Source organism: Thermobia domestica, chromosome 15 (genome assembly GCF_964235325.1).
Source record: "Thermobia domestica chromosome 15, izTheDome1.hap1.1, whole genome shotgun sequence".
In the NCBI taxonomy this organism is placed as follows: Eukaryota; Metazoa; Arthropoda; class Insecta; order Zygentoma; family Lepismatidae; genus Thermobia; species Thermobia domestica.
The window spans coordinates 86401059-86420364 of record NC_137468.1 but is presented as its reverse complement, the minus strand read 5'-3'; the positions used below and the strand labels follow the sequence as shown (position 1 = coordinate 86420364).

At 33.0% G+C, this 19306-nt stretch overlaps 1 protein-coding gene across 4 annotated transcripts in view; it reads left to right on the top strand.

The window, feature by feature from the left end:
* The window catches only part of LOC145671120 (facilitated trehalose transporter Tret1-like), a 167282-nt gene that overhangs the window by 125218 nt on the left and 22758 nt on the right, over positions 1–19306 (top strand). For all 4 annotated transcript variants that reach the window (XM_081739910.1, XM_081739912.1, XM_081739911.1 and 1 more), the window contains exons 2-3: positions 10809–10908; positions 14569–14704. In XM_081739910.1, coding sequence (XP_081596036.1) covers positions 10809–10908; positions 14569–14704 — 236 coding nt within the window. The remainder of the gene's footprint in view (positions 1–10808; positions 10909–14568; positions 14705–19306) is intronic.

Sequence of the window (19306 nt, the reverse complement as noted above, 5' to 3'; positions counted from 1 at the left end):
AGAGAGACACAATTGAAGGGTAATAGAGCAGGGGCAAATGCTAAGGAGAATTTGGAGTGGACTATATTATTATTATTTCAGCAAAACAAATTGCTTTATGTGTCAAAATTTACTCGTCTTACTGGCGAAAATATTAGACACATTTTTTCCAGCCATAACTCTAATGCATTATAATTACTTTGTAGCATATACGTAGATATACAGTGAAACATATGTAAACTGATCATCTATTCCACGGAAACTTGCCTTTAATGTGAGTATTTACTGTCATGTTTCAGAATAGAACACTGCCAACTTTCATAAGATAGAGCTTCAACTATATTAATTAGAAATCCATATAAAACGGAAATGCAATATTTTGCAACACAATTCTGCTATGGGCAGTCTTAACTAAAGCTTCGAATTTGAGAATTCTTCCGCCTTTTGTCACCATTTATAAAGAATAATATTAAGGGCTGGCCCTACATAATTTGCCACCCCCTTTCTCCAGAAAGGATAAATTTTAAAAGCCACGATTTTAAGTATGCTACTCTATCATGAACAACGAAGGGGATTGAAAATACACTCGCACTCAGAAAGGCCTCAACACTACAAGTACAATCTCAATGTGTCTGTTTTCTTTAAATAATAATACATTGCGTTAGCGAAAGATAAAGCAAACACACCTGCAGAGAAAAGATGGTAATCTTTATATATATAGAATTCAATATCGAACTTCAATCTCAATTTATCAGTTTACAATTCCAGTGCAACTAGCTCTTTCATCTTTATTTCTTGATTTTTCCTTCTACATCTGTTAAAAAAGAAAATTAAAAGACCTTGTTTTCACCTTCAATCAGAAACTTGTTTGTGACAAAGACAAGACTAGTTTTCATATCGAAACTGTAATAATTAACTAAATAAAACAGGTGTTCGCTACTGTTCGAGAATTGAGTTCATGTATTTGACAACAATCAAGCAAACTCATGCTGAGATTTGTTTCACCATTTGCTTTTAACACTGTTCGTGTGACCTAAACATGATTTATGAATGTAGTATTCAAATAGAACAACAGCTTGGTAAATTTAACTACCATGATCATGAAGTCTGTTTCCAACAAGTAATATTTATTTTAAATAATATAGTTATTACAGATTTTGTTTCCCCTCGAAACTTGCTGCCCTGTGCAAACGCACGTGTTGCACATATGGTAGAGCCAGCCCTGATAATGCTCTTTGTATGAGGAGGCTATGTATTTCATTTTCTTGAAAGATTTAGTAGAATCAGATCAGCCAATACGTTATCTTTAATCTACTTATATTTAAAAGAATGAAATCATTGCATCATTCACAGTGAGAGTCAGTCAAAATGTTTTATGGCACTGGTTTGATGAATTAAAAAGAAAGGAAAGAGTAAGATTAAAGACATAAAATATATTTCCGCGAGTTGCCTTAATCCACCACTGACCAGTACTTCTTTTATTTATATTAATTGACATTCAAATATGTAATGTAACGAAGCTATAGGCACTTAGCATTTTTATATCTGGTATTGCTAATCCTAATTAGTTCGCATTTAATTTGAAACTATAGGTCTACGTCTCGAATAGTCATGGTGCTCAAAAACTAAACTCGAACCTACCAATTCTAATCCTAATTGTCAGTCTGCATTTACTTCGATTTCCGAAGTTCCAGGTTTTCATGTTTATATTATATTTGACCAGAATGGTAAGATATTCTGTAGGCAATTCATTCGTTTCTTTAACTAGTTAATATAGTACTGTATTTGTAGGATAGACAAATGCAAGTCTTTAATGCTGTAAGGTTATATTAGTTAGGTTTAGCTTTATTGCAATAGTGAAGTTACCACTAAATGAATTCCCAAAGAGACGGATCATTGAATCAATTGCCTTAAGTAATATCTTGGCATAAAATCATGAAATTTTGCCATGATAGAAATAAATGATAATATATAATATCAATACAGAATAAATTATTTTTTTAAAAAAAATGATTTTATGCCATCCCTGATTTTCAAGTCTTCCTACAAAGCTGGAAATATATTGGAGATGTGGAAATATATTACAATCTGTGAGATCTATTTACAAGAAAAATAAAATAGTGGATGAACTTTACAAAGCCCGATCCAACTAAAATACGAGACAATAAAAATTACACTCGACTAACTTTAACAAAATTGGTTCAAACTTTCATAACCCTAAGCTAACCCGACCCTGTCCTATCCTACTAATCCCTACTGTAGTCTACTTTACTATACCATTTTAAAGTCTCTTCTTATCGATGCGCAGCTGAAGGGTATATAAAGGGTGTAAAAAGCGCAATTAGAAATATATACAATTGTGGGCGTCTTTTACTAGTGGCATGAATGGATATTCTCTGTATCAACGTGCAACGACTTAAAAGAAAAAACTGATGATAGTAACATTTTTCCCTTTTTTCTAAATTTGAATTCGCAGACTGCATGCAAGTAAATTAATGACCCAGTGACCTGGACAGACCCGTGGCGAGGAGTGACCCGGTCTGACGTGGTGATCCGGATAGATTCATGACCCAGACAGACACATAGCCAGGAGTGACCCGTTCTGACGTGATGATCTGAACAGATTTGTGACCCAGACAGACCTATGGCTGGGAGTGATTCGGTCTGACTGGTGGTCTAAACATATTCGTGACCCAAACAGACCTATGGCCGGGAGTGACCCGTTGTGACGTGGTGATCTGGACAGATTAGTGACCCAGACAAACTAATGACCTAGTGTGACTCGAAGACGACGAAACGTCATAAGGAAAGTGTGTGTAAGGTTGGTAATATAGTTCTATCAAACAAGACTTTCTTCTCTTTCTCTGTCTCCTCACTAAATCTAATTTTCTTTCTTGCTTATTGTTTCCGTCTGTGTATGTCAAAGCATTTCTTCTCTCAACTGAATTTCCAACAAATTCGAGAACATGGAAACCTGACATTAATAGTTAAATCTTTAAAGATTTTGTTTATCTTTTTTGTGATGACTCCTTCGAAATTTTGACACCAAAAATATAATTTTTATTAGAATGAGTCACGTAATAATCCCATATGTATTATTTTCAGAAGCATGTTCCTACTTTGAGTAAATAGTTCATGTAGAGTGTCTATATTAGTCTTAACTGTTTCATTTCGTAATAAATCCTGACTAATATATGAGAGGTTGTTCACTCGAAAGAAGAAATTGCTTTAGAAAATTATGTTATAGTGATTTTCAAAGCTAAACCAAGTTTTCTTATCAGCAGTAAAACTGTCATAATGTTGTTAGCGGCCACGTGCGGTTTGTCAATCAGTTGGATGTTGCTGGTATTACAAAAGCTTAGCCGCTCTCCCTGTCGCCAGGGTAAACAATGAAGTCTCGAACTATTTTTTCTGAGTGTTGCAAACCAATAAGCAGATACATAAAGCCAGAATAACCATTTAAAATAGGGATAAAATACGTACAGGTCATTCAACAAGTAATTTTCTCTCCTATTAATATAATGATAATAATAATATGATAGTTTTTACGTCCGAGCCGTTTCGGACTACTGTGCATTTGCGGTAATGCTCGGAAAATAGAATAGAAACTGGACCGCACGTTGGACCGATATTGTATTTTTACCCGTATGAATCGGGTTTGCCCGATTGAACCGTATGAATAGGGATGACCTGATAATCCCGTTTATATGAAAACAAGCTTAGTCTGTTATTATTGTAAATGATATGTTGTTTCACTTTATTATCATAACACAAATTGTTCTAATTATCACGTACGAACTCATAACGAGTCTATCGGTTTAAACGGTCCAAACAGGCCAAACGGGTTTATCAGGTCTAAGGATCGAGTAAACCAAACGCAATGGGTAGTCGGCGGGTACAGTTTACCCGAAAAGTTCAAGCACTAATTATAGGTTAAAGTCAATACTTAAAAGCTCTAATTGTTTGCAATCACTTTTTTCTTTTTTCTTTCTTTTTTTTTAGTTAGCCGACCAACGAATTTGCGGATACATAAATATAAATGTTCAAATCTAAATTATTTCATTATATTATTGCAATGAGCATCAACGTGATTTACTATTAGGAGTTAGCGTGATGCACTAATGTTAGTCTTTTATAATAATAATAATAATAATAATAATAATAATAATAATAATAATAATAATAATAATAATAATAATAATAATAATAATTATTATTATTATTATTATTATTATTATTATTATTATTATTATTATTATTATTATTATTATTATTATTATTATTATTATTCGACAGGCCATCTATCTATAATGACAATTTAAAACTTTTTTCTGTAAAAAAAGGAAGAAATGATTAAAAAGCATTCTATTAAGAACCTAGCTCCTCATATGTATTAATGTATGCAGGTTAATATCTGAGTAATAAAGCTATCATTATTAATTTCCTGTGTATAGTATCCTAATTTGTAGTTTGTCCAGTTTTTATACACGTAACGAATCACATTAGAAAGAAACTAATCAATTATATATTGACCTGTATAACTATATCTTAAAATTAGAAATAATATACTTACAAGCAGAGCAGATAAACAGGCAGAATCTTTATTAAGCCTATTACTAATATTACATATTATTATTAGCAATAATAATAATAATAACTAAATTCCTGGCGCAACAGCCTTTAGAAGGCATGGACTTATAGCACTCATTTCTGTGGGGTAATGTGTTTAGAGGTCTGCACGGGCTCGGGCTACTATGATAACCGTAATGGGGTTAGCCATACTGAGAGCTTTATACAGTTCTACCTGAGTTGGAGCGGCAACGCCGAAATCTAGTTACAATGAAGAATTTATGGTAGGGACAAGTAAACCCTTAGATCTTGACCTTCGAGGAAAAAATTGGCTATGTTTTGTCGCGAGCTATACTTACGATGAACATAGTTCACATTAAGACAAGTAAAATTCGAATCATTTTTAGTTCCTTTTTCTAAATAATACAAAAGGCAACATTGTTAATTTGAAAAACACAGCGACCTACAATCTACGTAGTAAGTACTATAGAAGAAAGATATTTTTCTCATATACAGTTTTAGAAGCTTAAAAGTTAAGTATGCTTCCCTCCAAACCACGAAACCAATAACTAAATGACGTCAACAATCAGCGGCGTACAGAGAATTTCGTTAAGGGGTCTTTCAAGCACTTAGACTCATCCTTTCAGGATAAACGTGATTTTTGTACATATATACGAACAATCAATCCTCCCACCAGTATAATCTATACAATAATATGTCCTTCAGCATTACTTTATGTCCGAAACTTCCCGAAGCAACTGAATCTCTTTAAAAAAAAATGTATAAATAAAAAGTCACAAAATTCTCATAGGTCATTTCGACCTAACACATGGAAGCACTGAGCATTATTCTCCTTTACCTGTTAGATTTTCAAGGTTGTAAAGTTAAGAATATCCTTTCCTTTAGTGTTAGAGTCTTCCGTTTAATTTTCACATACTGAAAAAAGTGATTGAATGAAAGTCCACGATCTGCATCCTTTCCCCAACACACATACACAGACACACACGCACATACAAGCGGCAGAACTATTCCCAAAACATAGCAACATAGAAAATCATAAGTGTTTGTAAGAGAAAAGTTAATATGGAACAAGTGCAAGTTCAAGGCTCGAGGTAAAGAGAGCAATCCGAAATACATTGTCAAAGATCTACTCATTCTCGGCATAGAAGGAATACAAACTATATTTCCAATTATTAGGTTTAACTTCTTCCAGTGATAAGTTTTTGGCATAGACAAAATACCTATGGATGACTGAAAGAATATAGTCAGGCCACATGATACCTACTACTGTCATTAGTGACTGCAAATGGTCCAATAACAATAAGAATACAATAAGAATTACAGTTATTTTTTTTACCGAAACTCTTTTCCTCCAAAAAGAAAACCTATTCGTTCCAGAATTCTATTATTATTATGTGGTATATTTTACGGTTGTGTTCATCCTAATTTTATTTCATACCATTTTGTAATACAATAGAATCCCTAAAACTCGGCACTCGATAACCCGGCAGTATGGATAACTCGGCCAAAACCTGGCAGTCCGGATAACAGGATTTATACATTTCTTTTTTTTTTCTTTTTTAAGCTAGTTTTTGCGAAGTCGGCTAGTCAATTTTTATTATAGACATATTTAAGCTTGCATAAAGTATTTTTCTGAGGTCTGTCTTATCAGGTAAATTACTATATAGTGTGTATTCATTAATGTTCATTTTCATGTATAGTAAAGACTCTATACCTTCATAAAGTATGTACTTTTCCTTTATTTAAGAGTAATTTGGCAGTTTATTCTCTGTTGTATTCTCAAGCAACCAATTTTGAGGAAACAATCATACTATTCTTTTTTAACCTCTTTCCCGATAACCCGGCATTTTCACAAACTCATCCACCTTTCAGTCCACCTTCGACCGAGTTTTAGGGATTCTGATGCATTAAAGCTTGATAAATAAGCATTAAGCAAGTGATATCCAATAATTATTGTCCTTCTGAGAAAGAACGAATGATCAACGCGCTTCGTAATTCATTTACGTAGCGCGAATTCGTTGAATGTCTTTGGCACATTTATTGTACAGAAGAAGTGTCCTTTGCTTAGTATTTAACTATCATCAGCAAGATTGGCTGGTTTAAACCAAGTGTTATCAATAAAAACACCTGGTTTAAATCAAAAAATAAATTCAAGAGCAAAAATGTTAAAAATTGTACGAACTTCATGGGGACGTTTCCACATATCTTAAACTATTTAGAAGAATTTTTTCCATTCATTACAAACCCAAGGAAACATGAATGTAACTGTTTTTTCAAAAGTACTTGTGTATGTATGTGTGTGAATGGTTCAGAGCCAGAGTAAACTCACTTTATTTACTTCATTTATTGATATGCTAATTGAATTAAGTCGCTGTATTTCTGTCTCAGTGAAATAACTGGAACTAAATTAGATTTTCTGTACTCTATAGTATTTTGAAATTGTCCATTTATTTTAGTCAAGTGCACAGTCCGCAGCAAAAAACCTGCAACATGAGCATGTAAGTTTATTGTGAAACGACGAAGTCTTTTGCTCCAAAATAAGTGTGCAGGGGAGGACACCGAGGTTTCTCTTGGTGTGATTTGTGCCACTTAGACGTTATGTTGATTCCCTGGGTTGTTAGACGTAGTTTCACAATAAACTTACATGGTCATGTTGCAGGTTTTTTGCTGCGGACTGTACAATTCTATACGGGGATTTTACTTGTGCAGTTGTATACCTTTCTGTTCTTAAGTAATTCTTAAAATATTTACAAGTATGTAAGATACGTAATGTATTTCTATTAGGTATTTCACAATGTATTTTTGTCAGATGTTCTCTGTGGATAAGTTGGTAAACTTGTCGACTTTGTAATCAAAGGGTCTGGCGTTCGACTTCAGGAGGAGGACAATTTTTGTCGGGTGCAAACCGACTAGTGATTCGGGTGTATTTTAAGCTATAGGCCCCGTCCTTCATAATCCCGCTATTGCATAAGGATGTTAAGAACAAACCTATTTGTAACCATATGTAATCTATATAAATAAAGCAAATCTATATTTAAACCAAACGAACATGGTTTGAACCAAAAACCTTTCTTTAACCCCTTTTGAAAAAAATAAAAATAAAAAAAATAAAAAAATAAAAACTAATTTTTGCCAACTCTGATCATTACTACATCTACTGGATTTTAAGTTAGGCTTTCTGGGAACAAGGTCAAGAACATTTCGATACTCTTCAGTTCTAAACGTATAAGGGGAATGGGGTTCGATACTTGCTTGTTCCAGTTCGAGAAGACCGACTAATAATAATAATATTGGGATTCGAACCTTGGATCTCTCAAAGTCTCCTTTACAACATCATTCAAATACACAAATTAGTAAATTGACGTAAGAAACCGGCAATAAACAAGTATCTTCACTCCTCCATGGTCCTAAGATTCGGGTGTTATATATATCAGCGGCATAAGTCGTATACCCGCCATCGCTGATGCGTCAGCTCTAAGGTACACTGGTCAATACCTGTAAAAAGTGCAAGGTAGGACAGCCATGCGTGAATAACACCAGACGGGTAGTGGGAGACGAAAGTAATATTTGCTCTTCACTGCTTAGAAGTACCTTACCTGTTTAATTTTACTCTAGGTCATGTACATTTTTAGAAGGTAATATCCTCCATTTGCTGAGAAAGAGACAACATGGATCACACACTTTGAAATTATTAGTATTATTTTCACTGCATATTAAAAAAAAAGAGATATTTACGAAATATTTATATTTAACTCTAATCTTCCATGAATACAAAACATTAACAAGCGTATGACAACACAAAACACAATATTCACTTAAACGAAAAGATGGCCCAATCACTGTGGTGAACGTACCGAGACGATACCGAAATTATACGCGCAGTTTCGACCGAACGAAAATGATGGATCGGTTAGCGACTATACTATTCACTGCAGACACTTCACTTCCCTTAAGCTGCAAAGGGTTGCAACTGATTATTTTCCATTGCTCCATCTTGTGGTTTTCATGGTCTGTCCGGCTAAGTTTTAGTATTACGTTGTTAAACTCATCTTGTGTTACTTTGCTAATTTAAACACTGTAATTTTAGGGACTCTTCTAATCTCAGAGGAAACAGATACTTAATACACTCAACTTATGCGGCGACTTTCTGGATTCTCTCTTTTGAGAGTTCTTAGAAGATTTTGTTTGTGTGAAAAACTACTAACACACACACGTTGACTCTTACATTACGAGTGAGTGCTACTCTTCTGCGCTTCACATCGTTGCCAGTTAGCAGCGCAAGAATACACTAACAAATTAAAATATAGTTCATAGAAAACATTAAGTTTTTGCTTTATTCTCTTGCTAATAATATATAATAAATGGTTCATAAGTTAATAAAAATCACATTAAAAACACTGATTGTTCGAATAAGTTGTACAATCGACGATTATTGATAGACTTCACATTGTCACGTAAAGATCTGTCATCGTCATGAGGGCTTGTGCGTGGGCGTTTCTCTCGAGAGTAGCAAAATTTTTCTTCTTAATATGGGCTGACGGGAGGAAGCGAGACTGTCTGGAAAAGTGAGGTACCTTTTGGGTGAGAAATTCCTGAGCATTGTTCTCTTCCAACTGTTAGCTGATTACGTTATGTTTCTAAGAACTGACGTTGGAGAAATACGAGGGTTGGTTTAAAAATTCATGCCAATCCATCTTGTTATAAACGAAGAGTTTTAACCTATACTTTAACATAAACACAATATAGAGCATTTTACCTACGTATTAATGGCTTAGCAGTTCTAATGGATTATTATATTCCTGGTATGGTTTCGGTAACCAGTCGAATCGGCCGGACACCAATGAAGAGCTTCGGCTTCAGAAATGTATATAAATAGTAGCGGCTTAGATTGTTTTTATATTGATACCGACAAATTATGGGTTAGTGTGTGTGTGTATATAGTAATCACCAACACTTCAAAAAGTTGTATTCTTAATAATTATAGCTTATTCTAGTGTTTTCCGTAAGAAAAGGGCTAAGTGGAATACAATGTACTCTGATCTAATTTAGTTCAAATTAGTTCACTGAAAAAGAAATATAGTACCATTTGTGATGCCAAAGCTCTTCGTTAGTGTCTAATTGTCGAAGGTAACAGGATTGGTTGCCAAAATCACACCAAGAGTATTATCATTCATTCATTCATTCATTCATTCAGACACTCCATTAATCGTCATACAACGAAATTGGACATGTCAATTTGAAATATATACATAAACATATATGCATCTATTACATTTAGAGTACTCTAAATTCATTAATATACCTTATTATATATTATATCTTTACATATAAGAATTATTTTGAATATATTCTTCGATAGACTAAAAGCATTGTTCTATCAAATACCTTTTAAATTTGATTTTAAAGTTATTAACAGAAACATGATTCCTTATACATGGTGGAAGCAGATTATATAATAGAGTACCTTTATGTGTGACTAATTTATTATATATGTTTGTTCTGTGTATATGCAAGAGAATATCTTCATTACTTCTTGTATTGTAGCAGTGTGTAGTGTGTATCTTTGTTGACAATAAATTCGTTCCTATTTTTTTTAAGATATGTTAATATTTCAAATAAATATATCGAAGGAAGAGTCATTATTTCAAGTTCTTTAAAAATATTTCTGCATGGGTAGTTCCATTTTATTCCTGTCAGTATTCTTACCACTTTCTTCTGTAGTCTAAAGATGACAAGACTTTAGGGTGTAGTTCCCCAAAACATCAACCCATATTGTATTATAGAATGAAAATTTAAGTAAAATATACACTTAGCTGTTTTTACCAGGTACATTAATCTTATCTCTTACTCATCTAATTTCATAACACAGTTTGCATAACTTAGTTCTTTTATGATCTAAATGAGGCTTCCAATTGAATTTATTTGATATTTTTACACCTAGAAAGGTAACAGTTTCTACGTATTTATTGTCTTATCTATTATTATTATTGTGTTAGTTTGATTATTTTTAACATTATGAAAATTTAACGCATATGTTTTATTAGTGTTAATAATTAGCTCATTTTTATTCATAGTGAGTATTAGATAAGTTTTTTGACTATTTTATTAAAGCTATGCAATACCTTAGTTTGGTAGAATAAATCATCTTTTGAAGTATGGTAGTGTTATTTATTAACATTTTATATGACATTCATAATTTTCTGCAAAAGTAATTATAGATGTTCTTACTTTCGATGCAGATCTTCCACAAGTTCAACCAATCCAAGCGTCGCCATTGTATCGTCAAAGGATCTCGACTGTCCAGAACAAAGTGTCACATTGAGAGACACAATACGACAGGTAATAAATTTTCTTTTTCTATTATAATATTCAGTATTGTTTAAAATTATAAAAATCAACGCAATTGTTATCAATATATTTATCTTTAAATGTGAATATGTGACAAGCATCTTTCTCAAGTTAATTACAAATGTCACGTCTGGTTTTCCTTTAAGAATATACATTTAAAAATGCATTTGTCAGCTAACTAAAAATTGACATCAAATAGCAACAGAAGGCTCAGAAATGATAAATAACTTTCTCGCTTAAATACAATTAGTTGTCAGGTACTATCAACTTTTAAACAGAAGTACCGTACTTCTATATTTACAAAAACTACGGGAAGCATGATGTCTTAAGTGATAAAGCTTGTACCTCTGGAAAGAGGTTTCCTCAGTTCGATTTCAGATCATGTAAATTAGAGGTAGACAATATTAGGTACGTGATTTTTCTCATAGTTCTATCGTTTCCTTTTACAGCTTTTATTCCTCCCATTTTTACCATTATCAGCCTCCTTTAGCATAAAGACACAACAATAGTAGAACACAACACATCACTATCAGTGAACAAAATATGAACATTTTGGATCTTTTCCAAGAGAAGTTACATATCCATATTGTGGACTTGTTACTAGAGCTGAGATTTTTTGATGAAAAAAAAAGTATTGAAATTGGTTGGTGGTGAGAAGGAGGGAAAAACATCGTTTCTTTCTGAAATTTGGTGGAATGAAAACTATCTTCATTAATAATTATACTATATCGTAAACACAATTTTAATGTTTTTGAATCAAATTCTATGTGGCTAATCGAGCATCGAAAAATATAAATGAATATCACAATTTGATCTTCAATTTGTTGACATTTCAAAGCGTGGAATAGTGGATCAGAAATGAATTAAATTTGACAACACTCATTATCTTAAGGTTGGAAAATGTCAAGACTTTCTCGGTTTGTCAGGAGTACTTACTGCTGCGAGAAGGAACATTCAATATCTACAGGCACTAAGGGAGCATATCGCTTTTTATGTTAATATATTTTATACTTGATATAAAAATGTAAATGGAGAATGTAAGGGATATTGAAGAGTATGTGTGGAATACAAAATAAAATTTGATTTGATAGCTTTGATCAAACTTGTATACTCTATAAACAAAAGCTCCCCATCACTATAATTACTATGGACGAGAATTTTTCTAACATCGACTCAAGTTCTTGAATTTTACCAAAGAAAAATTGTTATTTTACTCGCTTTAGTTGGGACTAGCAAAATTTCGTAGTTTTAGCAAGTTTTTACATTGTCGCGTTAATAATTACATTCTCCGCAATCTACTAGAGCTCGAGAAACTTAGCAAGTTTTTATACAGTCGCGTTAGTAATTACATTCTCTACAATTTAAGAGAGGTCGGAAAACTTTTTCATTTTCTACCTTATGCCTTATGCCTTCTGTTTCAATATATTTTTTCTATGTTGTGATATATTTTAAACAAAATTACGTACATTGTTGCAGATAATGTAAGGGCACAATAAATCAACGGTAATAGAGGAAGGGAAAAGAAAAACTGAAATCTACATCAGTGTTGTATTTATGGGCAACAAATGAAAATTTAAAATTTGTTGCGTATTGTGTAAAATGTCTTGATTTGGTGGAGAAAGTTCTTTTGGGGGGAGAATTCAGTGGGCATACATTTCGAGTTTGGAACCCCAAACGTTATGTGTTAACTGGGAAACATTGTTTCAGTAACTTCCCCACTCTCCCCCACCACCAGTACTAAATCCTGTGATTTGGTGGGGTATCAAAAATTCGAGTCCTACTAATTACATATCGATAATCACATGTAAGTAATTTAATTCGGGAAAAAGTCTATGCCTATCCTCAGGACGGAGGGTAAAAACTAGGTACGAACATAATTACATGAGACAAGAGATACTTTACAGAGACAAAGTCACCTGACACTACTAAAAAGTACCGTAATATTTCTAATATGTCAATAAGTGGTATCTGTTATATCTACAGGGTGGTCACGATGTCCCATTACTCCTATCATATGTAAATAAAATGAACGAATGTTCTCTGGAGTAGATGTCATTGTTATTGTTAGTGTACAATATATTCTCATATTATTAATGATCCAAGGGATCATCTGCGCACCGTCATTTTCATGGTAAAGGATAAAATACTGTCACGTTCTGTGCGACATTTTTCGGAGCAACGCTGGCGTAACATAAGTGAAAATTTGTATCTCAGCATCTTTTAGTTCGTTAGTGGTATTGTAATATTATAGTGATAGTGCATTATCACATGTGACGAGGCTTGAGCTTCATGGTGATCAGTCAAGTGGCGCTGGTAGCACAGGTAACCTATGACTAAAGTTGTAAATAGACAAAACACGGTATGTTTTTTTTTTTAAAAAAGAAAAAATGTTTAAAGAAAAAAGCCATGAGTCGTCGTTTTTTTTGTGAAACTTTTTTTTAGGCAAATCTGAAAAATCTCTGCTTATAACATAAACAAAATGATGCTTAGAATGTGCTCAGATTAGCTTCTAATATGTATTTACAAAATAAAGAGCAATAAAATTTGAACTTACAACCCTCATATTTTCTGTAATCAAATTAATGAAAAACTGATTGTTTAAAGAAAAGCTATTTTCATTTCAATTATATTAACAATTTTGAGTTCTTGAAATTAATTTTGAGTTCTTAAAACAACATTGGAAAAATACATTATTCTTTTTACATACGAGTACTTACATTTTTTGACGTTCCAAAAATTATGTATTGTACAATGAAGAAAACAAGAACTCATTATAATATCAAGGTACATTGTTGAAATTTCTAACGAATTAATTCAAAAATGAAAACACAATAGTTCAATAATACCTTTAGATTAGTTTTCTAGAAATTATATAACTGAAATGAAAAGATATTAGAAAAAGAAACTGCCAGTTGTTACTTTCCACTGCATGCATTGCTCGGTGTTGATCATCACATGTAACTCACAGGAGTATGTTCTTTCTATGTGACTTTCTTCCGTTTGTTTATTTTTCATTTCTTAATAGTGTATCATTTGTTAGATATCACATTTAATATTCACAAAGACATTCATGCCATAATTTTCCATTTTACATTATATAAGATCCCCATTATAGAAACTTCTTGATTGCAGCAAATGATTCGTTAGCAAGATGCCAGAATGCGTGGGATATATATATGTTATTCATTAGTAAGACTATTCATGGCTTTGGATTGATTGTTTTAACAAAAGAGACACTGACCAAAGCTTAACACCCACTTTATTTTAAATTATAATTTGTAACTGTTTCGGATATCTAGCACATCCTTCTTCAGACACTATCGAAAATAAATGAAAATACAGACATATATATAAATATTGTTATTATATTATTATACTATATTATATTATTATATTATTAAAATTATAATTTAAAATAAAGTGGGTTTTAAGCTTTGGTCAGTGTCTCTTTTGTTAAAATGTTATTCATATTGTACAATAACAAAATTATCTTGTAATGTTTCCAATATTGATAGAATGTCAACATATCAATTTTTATACTTTCTCTCTCTCTCTCTATATATATATATATATAATTTTAAGTAATTACTTACATGATTAAATTTAATAATTACAGTATGTTATGAATAAATTGTTTTGTTTTCTTTATAGTTACTCGGAGCATGTGCAGCGCACAGCCTTGTTATTCAAGCAGGATTAAATATGTCTTATTCAGCGATATTAATCCCTCAACTTATGAATTCGGATAGTACATTCCAGATTCAAGATAATGAAGCATCATGGATAGGTAAAAAAGATAAACTGTTTTCAAATTAAAATTTTTGTTTGTTTGTTGTAATATTAGGAGTAGTTTTACAGTCAGGTATACTTTTGTTGTGTTTTCTAGATTTTATTTATTTGAAGAGTTCCAGATACAGCAAAGTACCATTTTATACATAACTTATTTAATGGGGTGTAACTACATTCAAAAAATATTATTCTCTCTCTCGCTATATATATACAGAGTCTTCCAAAAGTCCTGCAAAAAAGTAAAAAGCTGTAACTTTAAAAGTACTACTTACAATTTTGTATTTTGTTTGTAATGTTTAGTGGAAATGTTAAAATTTTTGTTGTCAACAATGAGCGGATATAAACGTTGACGTCATAACCGCAAATTACGTGACAAAGATGGCGTCTACTCAATAGAAAGCGCAGTGCGTGGCGTGGTTTTGTGAGTTAAAATCTAGTGTTTTGGTAAGAAGAAAATTCCGACAAAAATATCAGAAACAACCACCTGCAGGTTCAAGTATCAAGAGATGGTACGACAAGTTCCTAGCTATCGGAAGTGTCTTGGACTTGCCTCGTAGCGGAAGGCTAACAACCAGTGTTGATGTGATTCAGTCTGTGCAGGAAAGCGTGTTGCGAAGTGCAAAGAAATCGTTGAAACGCAGATCCTTGGAGCTGCGAGTGCCAATGACAACGCTACACAATATCGTTCGTAAGAAAATAAAGGCAAAGCCTTACAAATTGAAACTTATACAAGAATTGACGGAAGAAGACTGTGATATAAGAAGTGAGTTTTGTGAAATGCCATTCTTGGATTCCCGGAAAGACTTCAGCAATGTTTGGACGTAAATGGTGCTCAGCTGGAGGTTTGGCGTTGAAAAAATGCTTGGAAACAAAATTTCAGACTTTCTTACAAGTCCACTAAAAGTTTTGTACAAAACAATAAATGGTTACAAAGTTACAGCTTTTTACTTTTTTGCAGGACTTTTGGAAGACCCTGTATATATATATACATGTAGAGTATTACAAAATTTTGTCACAATATTTTTGGGAATAGATTCCTTACATCAAAATAAGAAAAAAAAAGTTCATATGAACCTGTGGTCGGAACTGTATAGTTTCGTAGTTATAGGATGCCGAAAACGTGAAAAAATAAACTTTAAACGTCCATAGTTCTACTACTATAGGACCGATCGTAGTCAGGTCAAGACATCACTGAGAAGCTAGTATGTAAACTATCCAAATATCTATCTTTCAGAACTACTATACTTGCACAGTCATTTTTAAGGAGATTGTTTGGGAGTACTTGATCACTCTCTACCTACCTCTCTAAAATTGGTGTGCAAGTACTGGATCATTCTTAAACATGGATATTTGGATAGTTCACATACCAGTTCCTCAATTATGTCTTGACCCGACTACGGTAGGTCCGATAGTAAGTGGAGCCATGAAGTTCATTTGTTTCACGTTTACAGCACCCTATAACTCCGAAATTATCCATTTTTGAGCACAGGTCCATATGAACCTTTTTTCTTATTTTCATGTGTGGAATCTGTTCTGAAAATATTGCGACATATTTTTATAACATTTTGTATATATAGGGTTACTGTAATACCCCGAAGTTACGCGATACGGGGTCCGATGAAAATCGCTTAAGTAGAATTTGCGTGATTCGTTGTACAACTTTGCATATAAAGTTTTTCTAATTGAGACAAAGGTTTTAAAGAAACAGACTAGTTTAAGAGAAAACTACAGCATGTATTTAATAAAATTGCAGTTCTTTATACGTACATATTAATACAATATATTAAAAACATAAAGGAGTTAACGTACGTATTTCGATATTGATGGATTCATAAAATCTAACAAATTCGTCTGACGACACAATGCAGAATTCTTTTTTCCATATGCAGAATTTCTTCGTAACAAGCTAATGAATTTTTTTCCTTGTTTTATATCTACAACACGTTCTTCACTTGAGTCCATATTTTCTCAAATTTTAAACCCCTTTTGAATTGATCTGAAACCTTTTTTCAAGGTTGGGATTGTCATGCGCTTTTCTGGTGGAGCTGGGTCTGAAGTGTCGGGTACTTGATTGACGTACAGTTTGCCTGAAATACGTCTAATACATGTCAACGCAAAAGAAACATTTAAGATTGTGGGTGGCAGTGTTCCAAACAAATAAACAAAAATAAATAAATAAATAAATAAAAAATCAAGAACCGTGTAACTCAGACAGGGAGAGAGAAATCTATAGATATATAACATATTTTAAATATAATCGTAATATGTACAATAAACATTGGTACACAGACTTTATTTCTGGAGGGGGATGGCATTGAAAAATGCATAGTATATAGTTGAACTTCATCAAATCCTTTATCATAATACGCTAAAGTCTTTCATCTAGCTAAGAAATGATGTAAAAATTTTGTTGAAAAATTTCTTTCAACTTAAGTGGTGAAAGAGCATTCATTTGAAGCAATTTCACCGAACAATAGAAATAAATAATCTACTCATCTTCAAATTGAATATTTAAAGATTTATTTGCCATGAATTTCGTATGTGTATTCTTTTTTCTACTATCTGACACTCATGTTTTTTAAAAAAGCAATAAACTGCCAGGAAACTTAAATTTACACAGCTATATGAGAACAAGAGCAAAAGTGTTAAATTGATTCTGACATTATAACTTTTAAGAAAACATCGATATATATAAGGAAAAGTATTTTCGTTCAAGTTGTATTCTTTTAAAAACATTTTTTCAATAATGTACAAATATCGTATCATTAAAGATCGGATCTCGGTAACATGTCTTTTTTTTTTTTTTTTTTTTAATCTTGGCATCTTTTTACATTTTTAATTCAATACAAAGATAGTTGTGGCTCCTCTTGTAAACACAAAAATAAGGTTTTTATTGGTCTTTTAAACCACATTTTAGCTTTGGATCATACTTGGGCCTGAAGTGATATAAGAACACATTTTAGGGCGAATTTTACTTATTGTTCAGAAATATATTTGCATATGTTGCCAATGAAGTTATTTGGAACTTCTTAATTAGAAATATTTGTGCTTATGTAATAGAATTTGAAGGAATATTGAACAGTGTGAAATGGCCAAAGTGGTTGACCTGGTGTAGCATCAATCACTTTCGCAACCTCAGCGTCTGTCTCTCTGGCTTATTTGAGATTTCTTGGAGGGTCACAGAAACTGATATCAATGAATATAGTTTCAAAACACCTTAAGCAGTAATGTAATGTTAGGATTTTCTGCAGATATAAGCTATGTTGGTTAAAAACTGTGATACAACCTAACAACTTTTCGAACGACTGTGTCCACGCTAGGACTCTACTTCGCTGTTGAATTTGAAATCGTTGCTCTAATTCATTGTTAACGAACGCTAATCTATTTGCCGAAACAGTTAGCCATGCCAATTTATGCATCCCTGCATAAAGAGTGCGTCCAGGTTTAGCCTCAATTTCGTCTCCCCATGAATTTGCCCGAACGTGATTTCAATCGATAGTTTCCGATGCGTAGAACACGACTATGAAAGGAACCAGCGTGGTCACATGCACCGCTCTTGAGATATCGCGTTCCAAAAGTGTGGAATGCCACGGGATGGCGCCAGCATCGAGGTTGAGATCGACGTGGCATTTCAGTTTATGAAACTCAATCAGAAACATCCTCATCATCGGAAGCATTTTCAATGCGAAGAGAAACGTTGGACTATCGTGACCGGGCACAACAAACTCATAGTTGTGGCTGTAAGAGAAGTACCAAATGATGGTGGCCATGTGTGAACAACATCCTACTGTATGTGCTCCAGACTCGCAACAACAAGCTTGATCAAAGAGTTTAATACGATACGGAGTTATATCTGTAACTACTATAACGTGATAGCTTCACACTAAGAGACGATCTCGCAGCTGCGCCTCGATACTGGCGCCATCTCGTGGCATCCCACACTTTGGAACGCGATAATGCAGGAATCCAGGTGCATTTGACCACCCTGGTTCCTTCAGATAAGTGTTCTATTCAACGCTATCGCTTGCACTCAAGTTCGAGCAAATTAATGGGGAGATGAAATTGAGGCTAAAGGCTAATGCTTTTGTTGGCCGCACTCTTTCTGGAAAACGAACGTCATCTTCTCTTTGCTAGGATATGACTTTTTAGAGATTCACGAAAGAGTGTGAAGATTACTGATAAGAATTTCAGACATTAAATACGGAGAACCTGCGTTTAACACCTTTTTAGTTCTTAAAGAGCTTTCCTACTCGACTTTGTTAATAGGTCTACCACATCTTTATTAAGGTTAACAATCACTAATCTTATTATGTACTCTCTTATTGCTTCGCTAGTGATTATTGAACTCACTTCAGTAATAAATTCAGCTGATGTCCTTGGCTAGATTAGGCTGAAGAACGTTATCTTGTAAAGATTTTTAAAGAGTTTTACGTGTTAACAATCAGCAATCATTTAAATTCGTGAGGTACGAAACTTGAAAATGACACAAGTTATATTTAAATAAAAGATATTAGAACGCACAAACATACACTACTCATAATTTGTAGACACATAATATGTACACACGCTATTTACAATTTCAAATCTTCTATTCTTAAAT